The sequence below is a fragment of the Periophthalmus magnuspinnatus genome, chromosome 10 (assembly GCF_009829125.3).
Source record: "Periophthalmus magnuspinnatus isolate fPerMag1 chromosome 10, fPerMag1.2.pri, whole genome shotgun sequence".
Taxonomy (NCBI): Eukaryota; Metazoa; Chordata; class Actinopteri; order Gobiiformes; family Gobiidae; genus Periophthalmus; species Periophthalmus magnuspinnatus.
The window spans coordinates 5,743,840-5,752,152 of record NC_047135.1 but is presented as its reverse complement, the minus strand read 5'-3'; the positions used below and the strand labels follow the sequence as shown (position 1 = coordinate 5,752,152).

Here is an 8,313-nt window from a genome sequence, read left to right as displayed (position 1 = left end):
GCACTTTGACACGTGGTGCCGCTGTGGACCAGCAGCAGAAATACGAGGGTTTTATCTCCACCATTGAGTGGCGTGGTCATCTCATCGACTGCACATAAGCCCAGTAGCTTATACCGGGACCTTTTCTCATCTAAAGGTTTACATATTTTAAATTTCTTGAGCCACAGGAGACTGTTTACCGTTCTTTTCTGTCGGGAATCGAAACACTGACATTTTTCATAGACCATGAAAGACGTCAGATTCCTCGTGTCCCTGTTCTGGGCCTGTTTCTTTGCCACTATACCCGCTGTTTATGGTGATCTTAGTTATTCAGTTCCTGAAGAAATTAGACTCCACTCCATGATTGGAAATATTGCGAAAGACCTCGGACTGGACACCAGGACCATTTCATCGCGGAAAGCTCGTTTGGATTTCGAAGGAACGAATAAGCAGTTCTGTGATATCAACCTGGCTACCGGGGAGCTGACCGTATCTGAAAGAATAGACCGGGAAGCCCTTTGTGGCAACAAAGCGTCTTGTGTTTTAAAAGCTGATCTGATCATGGAAAATCCCTTTGAGCTACACCGCGTGAGTCTTAACGTTCATGATATAAATGATAATTCGCCAACATTCATCAGTGAGTTGACCAAAATTGAAATACAAGAGTCAACAGAAAAAGGAAGCCGCTTTTCTCTTGAAGAAGCGCACGATGCGGACATGGGGCTGAATGCTGTTCAAAGATATATTCTTCAGAAAAATGAAAACTTTATTCTGTCCCCTGATCAAAATAAAGTAGTGTTATTATTGGAAAATAAACTAGATAGAGAAAAACAGAAAAACATGAATTTGACATTGACAGCTTACGATGGCGGCTCTCCTCAGAGATCTGGCACTGTAGTTATACACATTATTGTGTTAGATGCCAACGACAACGCCCCTGTGTTCAGCCAAACCGTTTATAAAGCCAGTTTGTCCGAAAATGCCCCACTGGATACCGTAGTGGTGAAGGTTAGCGCCACAGACGCAGATGAGGGCATAAACGGAGATGTGACGTATTATTTAGGTCGTAGATCTCAGTCTGACGCGTTTTCTATTCATTCCCTGACTGGAGAGGTCCGTGTCAATGGCCCAATTGACTTTGAAGAGAAAACTTTATTTGAAATGACGGTGGAAGCTAAAGATGGACTAGGACTAAATTCATATGCTAAGGTAATAATTGATGTTACTGACGTAAATGACAATGCACCAATAATTGATATAAAATCTTTTTCAAGTCAGATACCAGAGAATGTCCCTCGTGAATATGAGTTAGCCATTATTAATGTAAAAGACAGAGACTCTGGCATTAATAGTAAAGTCTATTGCTCTATTCAAAAACATATCCCTTTTAAACTTGTGCATTCTTTCAAAAACTATTATTCTCTAGTGACCACAGAACAGCTGGACCGTGAGCTAGTGTCTGATTACAACATTACAATCACTGCCACTGACGAGGGCTCTCCTCCTCTGTCCTCCTCTAAAACTGTCCACGTAACTGTAGCTGACATCAATGACAACCCTCCTGTGTTTGAGGAGCAGTCCTACAGCGCACATGTGACTGAAAACAACAAACCTGGCTCCACTTTATGTTCTGTTGCTGCTCGAGACGCAGACTGGAGACAAAACGGGACAGTGGTTTATTCTCTGTTACCTGGTGAGGTGAATGGGGCCCCAGTGTCCTCCTATGTATCTGTTAATGGAGACACAGGGGTGATCCATGCTGTGAGGGCTTTTGATTATGAACAGTTCAGGAGTTTTAAAGTCCATGTGATGGCCAGAGACAATGGCTCTCCTCCACTCAGCAGCAACGTGACAGTCAATGTGTTTATATCTGACGTGAACGACAACTCTCCTCAAATACTGTACCCCACCCCAGAGGGGAACTCCTTCATGACTGAACTGGTCCCTAAAGCTGCACATGCAGGCTCTCTGGTGTCCAAAGTGATAGCAGTGGACGCAGACTCTGGACAAAACGCCTGGCTGTCCTATCACATAGTCAAATCCACTGATCCTGGACTTTTTACTATCGGTCTTCACAGTGGAGAGATCCGGAGCCAGCGGGACGTCTCTGAATCTGACAGCATGAAACAGAACCTTATTGTGTCAGTGAAGGATAACGGACAGCCTCCTCTCTCTGCCACCTGCTCCATGTATTTACTGATCTCTGATAACTTGGCTGAAGTGCCTGAACTCAAGGACATTTCTTATGATGAGAGGGACTCAAAGCTGACATCCTATCTGATCATTGCACTGGTGTCAGTGTCCACATTTTTCCTCACCTTCATTATTATTGTCCTGGGTGTGAGGTTCTGTCGCAGGAGGAAGCCCAGACTGTTGTTTGATGGAGCAGTTGCAATCCCCAGTGGTTATCTGCCTCCTAATTATGCAGATGTTGACGGCACAGGAACTTTACGCAGCACTTACAACTATGATGGATACATGACGACTGGATCCAGGACAAGTGACTTTAAGTTTGTGTCATCCTACAATGACAACACACTGCCTGCAGATCAGACACTGAGAAAAAGCCCCACTGACTTTTCTGATGTCTTTGGAAATGGTGATGTCTCTCCTGAGGTAAGAACACAGTCAAACTGAATCTTTGAGGTTACTACTATAGAATATTTTTCTTTTTTGTGTGGTTATATATTGACTTATATTTATGTTATAGACCCATATTTGTTTACTTTTAACACATTAATTTCATCACTGTGTTGCACTAACACTGTGGCTGTTCTTTGCTTACTTGTTAAATCTATATGTCTATACAGTGCAGCTCAAGTTACACCCAGTTCATTTCTTTAGTCTTTTAAATGGACAGGGTAGTGGTAAATTGTTTTTACTGGTGTTATTTTTTTTACACTGTAAGATCTGTGTGTGTGTTGGGGTGTGTTTGTGTGTGTGTGTAGGTGTGTATTTAGTTTTGATTGGCTTAGAATGCTTGACGTTGTAATGCTACATTGAATAAGTTAAGAATAATTGTCAGTAAAAGGTTTTGTTTAAAATAGTTTTGTGGTGGTCGTGTTTTCACTATGTTAATTTTTAAATACGTTCTAAATAGTTTGTTGGTGAGATGTCTTACCAAACTCTGCAGATCTGTGGCCCTGTTCATGGTGCTGAAAAGATAAGGTAGCGTGCCATTTAGTTTAATCTTTTCTAATTGTGTAATAGCAGCGTTTGAATTCCCTATAAATCATCTATAAATGACCTATAAAAATATTGAGTCATTCGGAGTCTTTCAAACATGTATGTGCTTTTGCCGTGACATGTATAACATGTAAAACCTCAGGAGAAAAGGAACAGCCATTGGAGATGAAGATGTCGCTGTGTTCTAGGTCGGCTTAAGGACATTTTGTCATTGGTGATAATTCTATTTTTTTCTTCTTTTTTTTCTTTTTTTTTCTTTTGTGACCTGAGACCGTGCATCATTCACTAAATTGAAGAAACAAAGAACAACTGAGTAGATGATTTTGCTGTGATGAATGCGGCTTTGCTTACATTGACTGATCAGATGTATAGGGAGTATTATATTTATTTTGTTAATTTGTCTGCAGGGTTGGAGAGTTTTTCTCACCCCCAACAAAGAATGATGGGAGGAAACATGTGATGAAATTGGAAATGTTTGTATTCACTGATTCTTTTAAAAGTAATGTCTCAAACTCACCCATGAGGGTCGATGGATCCCTTAACAATAAAAATCACTGATGTGTCGTCCTTCAAACTCTGAGTGCTGTTTAAATACAAGCATCTGGTACATTAGTGTCATTAAGCTCCGATCACATTCTGGATGTCAACACAGACTGGGAGGGGAAATACACTGTTAGTCTTCTCAGTGGGCAGCTCACTTTGGCTTTGTGTATAACATTGGCATTTTCATCATTTAAGCAAATTTTAAAGGCCTTTTAATATGTGTTTTCAGTCAACTGTCTTACTTAACTTTACTCATTGCAACAATGATTCTATTCTAATTTTGATGTTTCTTTATGAGGGTTTTTTTTTTTTTTTTTTTTTTTTTTAATATAACTTTAGGATAGCACACACATTTATACATAAAGTAGAATAAAAAGCTGTGGTATTTTGCATTCCCAAACTTTTTTTTTTTTTTTTTCCGCCACAAAATCAGATTACAGCACATAAACGGAAGAAGCAAAGTTACTCAGTTGATTGAATAACAAAGATGATCATAATATCACCATAACAAGATAATGCATTGTACTATCTGTTGTGTGTGAAACTTTTTTTCTGTTTAGTCGATACTTGTTATGTCACACTTCGTTCAATAAAGTTTTGACATTTTTAGTTATATCTAACCTTTTCCCTTCATCTTGTACTTTGTCACAGCTTCTCTCAATTTACACATCTTCTTTAGCAGTAAGTGCATATGTTTGTTTGACAAATGACTTTGAAGAATCACTAGGCCTAACACAGTTGTTTTTGCCCTTAGATTCTACTTGAACCTTTTAGCTCTGGATCTCTATGGATTTGAGTAATTAAAACTATGTTCACCTTAAAATATCACTCACAATTTGGGGATGTAACTATTAATAAAATGTTTGTTATAAATTAATTAAATCCACACAGATTCAAGGATAAGACACATTTTTGTCTTATGCATTTTAATACACCCTCCCCTCACACGCACACGTACACCCGTACACGTGCACATGTACGCGCACACACACACACAAACACACGCGCGCGCGCACACCCCCACACATGTTCATACACGCATACACACATATATTACTTGTTCTTGCTGTTCCTGTGATCTAACTCATGGTGTCAGTGTGCACCAGCATACGTGAACGTGGCCCGTTTCTCCTCCCTTCTTTGTCAACGTTGTGCGCCTTACAGATCTGTTTCCAGGCTGGACTTGGCTTAAAACATTTGCCAAATGAGCGCATAAAGTTGCATCTTTGGATATTAATGGAGAATATTTTTTTCGGAAAAAATTGCTAAGAATAACAATGGCAGATTTGACGCAAACATGGAAGATTGGCCTCGCGTTAATGATATTTCTTTCAAATTCGGCACGTGGAGATGTGAGTTATTCTGTTCCAGAGGAGATGAAACGTGGATCTGTTATTGGAAATATCGCTAAGGACCTTGACATTAATGTTTCTACACGCAGAGCTCGCATTAACTCAGAGGACAACGGCGTCCAGTACTGCAGCGTGAACCTCAACACGGGAGAGCTGGTTGTTCAGGAGAGGATTGACAGAGAGGGCCTTTGTGCGAAGAAGACTTCATGTATTCTGAAACAGGAGTTTGTGCTGGAAAACCCTTTGGAATTACATCCTTTCATTTTGCGCGTTCAAGACATTAATGATAACGCGCCGAAGTTTAAGGAGGAGACGCTTAAATTTGAAATTCAAGAATCAGCTGATAAGGGCGCACGATTTGCTGTTGGTGAAGCGCACGATGAGGACATAGGAGAAAACGCAGTACAGGGCTACGCCCTTCAGCAGAACGACCACTTTAAATTAAATGTTAAAACAAATTCCGGAGGACGAAAATACTGTGAGTTAGTGCTGGATAAAGAATTAGACAGAGAAAATAGCAACGAGCTCCTGCTTGTGTTGACTGCGTTTGATGGCGGCTCTCCTCAGAGATCAGGCACAGTAGTCATCCATGTCACTGTTCTTGACACGAATGATAATGCGCCAGTGTTTAGTCAGACTGTGTATAAAGCGAGTCTTCCAGAAAACTCTCCTCCAGACACACTGGTTATTACAGTGACTGCTACTGATGCTGATGAAGGAATACATAGTGAGATTACGTACGAGTTTGACCATGTTTCAAGTAAAGATGTGTTTTCAATACATCCTAAGGCAGGAGAAGTAAAAGTCACGGGGCAAATTGATTATGAAAAAATGCCATCATATGAAATGCAAATAAGTGCCAAAGATGGTTTAGGCTTGGCATCCTATGCCACTTTATTGATAGGAATTACTGACGTGAACGATAATGCCCCGGTTATTTACCTACAATCACTGACCAATCAGATTCCAGAGAATGTGTCACCTGGTACAGAGGTGGGCATCATTAATGTGCAGGACAGAGACTCAGAGAACAACAGACAGGTCCGCTGCTCCCTTCAGACTGGGGTCCCTTTCAAGTTAGTACCTTCCATTAAAAACTATTATTCTCTAGTGACCACAGAACAGCTGGACCGTGAGCTAGTGTCTGATTACAACATTACAATCACTGCCACTGACGAGGGCTCTCCTCCTCTGTCCTCCTCTAAAACTGTCCACTTAACTGTAGCTGACATCAATGACAACCCTCCTGTGTTTGAGGAGCAGTCCTACAGCGCACATGTGACTGAAAACAACAAACCTGGCTCCACTTTATGTTCTGTTGCTGCTCGAGACCCAGACTGGAGACAAAACGGGACAGTGGTTTATTCTCTGTTACCTGGTGAGGTGAATGGGGCCCCAGTGTCCTCCTATGTATCTGTTAATGGAGACACAGGGGTGATCCATGCTGTGAGGGCTTTTGATTATGAACAGTTCAGGAGTTTTAAAGTCCATGTGATGGCCAGAGACAATGGCTCTCCTCCACTCAGCAGCAACACGACAGTCAATGTGTTTATATCTGACGTGAACGACAACTCTCCTCAAATACTGTACCCCACCCCGGAGGGGAACTCCTTCATGACTGAACTGGTCCCTAAAGCTGCACATGCAGACTCTCTGGTGTCCAAAGTGATAGCAGTGGACGCAGACTCTGGACAGAACGCCTGGCTGTCCTATCACATAGTCAAATCCACTGATCCTGGACTTTTTACTATCGGTCTCCACAGTGGAGAGATCCGGAGCCAGCGGGACGTCTCTGAATCTGACAGCATGAAACAGAACCTTATTGTGTCAGTGAAGGATAACGGACAGCCTCCTCTCTCTGCCACCTGCTCCATGTATTTACTGATCTCTGATAACTTGGCTGAAGTGCCTGAACTCAAGGACATTTCTTATGATGAGAGGGACTCAAAGCTGACATCCTATCTGATCATTGCACTGGTGTCAGTGTCCACATTTTTCCTCACCTTCATTATTATTGTCCTGGGTGTGAGGTTCTGTCGCAGGAGGAAGCCCAGACTGTTGTTTGATGGAGCAGTTGCAATCCCCAGTGGTTATCTGCCTCCTAATTATGCAGATGTTGACGGCACAGGAACTTTACGCAGCACTTACAACTATGATGGATACATGACGACTGGATCCAGGACAAGTGATTTTAAGTTTGTATCGTCCTACAATGACAACACGCTGCCTGCAGATCAGACACTGAGGAAAAGCCCCACTGACTTTTCTGACGTCTTTGGAGATGGTGATGTCTCTCCTGAGGTAGGAACACACTTCAACTGAACTTTAAAGTTACTACTATAAATTATTTTCCTTTTTTTTGTGTAGTTGCATTAGACTTACAGTTGTGTTGAATACCAATATTTATTTACTTTTAACACATTAATTTCATCACTTTATTGCTGTAACACCATCACTGTGACATAAGATTATACATTTAAAAAGTCTTGTTTTGTGCTGCAACAATCGAACTTACATGAACAGGGACATTTTCATGCCCATTGCTGATTGACAGGCTTCTGAACAAATAATCATTATGAGCCAGACTGCAGATTCTGATGTTGTTCTTTGCTAACTTGTTAAATCTGTATCTCCATACAGTGTAATATTCTCAGCTCAAGTCACCACCAGTTAATTTCTTTAGACTTTTAAAGGGAAAACTGGCGGATAATTGTTTTTACTAGTGTAATTTTCTTCTTACATTGGTAGATCTCAAGTACCCAGGATGTATCATAAATCTGTTTGTGTGTGTTTTGTTTGGCTTAGAGTGGTTGGCGTCATGACGCTACATTGAATAAGTTAAATAATACCTTTTACTGACAGTTATTATTAAGATAGTTTTGTGAAAGTTGTTTTTTTCCACTAATTTAAGTTTTAAATACATTCTAAATAGTTTGTTGGTGAGTTGTCTTACCAAACCCAGTATATCCGTGGCCCTGTCCATGGTGCTGAAAAGATTAGATAGCGTTATTTAGTTTAGTCTTGTCTAATCCTGTAATGACAAAGTGTCTAAATTCCCTATAGATGATCGATAGGTGATTTATGATAAATACTGGGTGATTCAAAGGCTTTGAAACATTTATGTTTCTTTGGCGTGACATTTCAGACATGTATAACATGTAAAACCCCAAGAGAAATGGAATAGCCATTACTCTCTGTGCTGATGCCAGTGCTGCTATTACAAAATGTGAATGCAATAAATAGTTCTCAAACA

General features: G+C 40.8%; 2 protein-coding genes across 2 annotated transcripts; both read left to right on the top strand.

Moving 5' to 3' along the window:
• The first annotated feature begins 225 nt into the window (after positions 1-225).
• LOC117378034 (protocadherin gamma-A4-like) lies at positions 226-2,616 on the top strand. The gene has a single exon (XM_033974575.1). It carries the CDS (start codon positions 226-228, stop codon positions 2,614-2,616), a length of 2,391 nt encoding a protein of 796 aa, XP_033830466.1.
• Positions 2,617-4,985: 2,369 nt separating this feature from the next.
• LOC117378033 (protocadherin beta-16-like) lies at positions 4,986-7,382 on the top strand. The gene has a single exon (XM_033974573.1). The coding sequence runs from the start codon at positions 4,986-4,988 to the stop codon at positions 7,380-7,382; it is 2,397 nt and encodes a 798-aa protein (XP_033830464.1).
• The last annotated feature ends 931 nt before the right edge of the window (positions 7,383-8,313 follow it).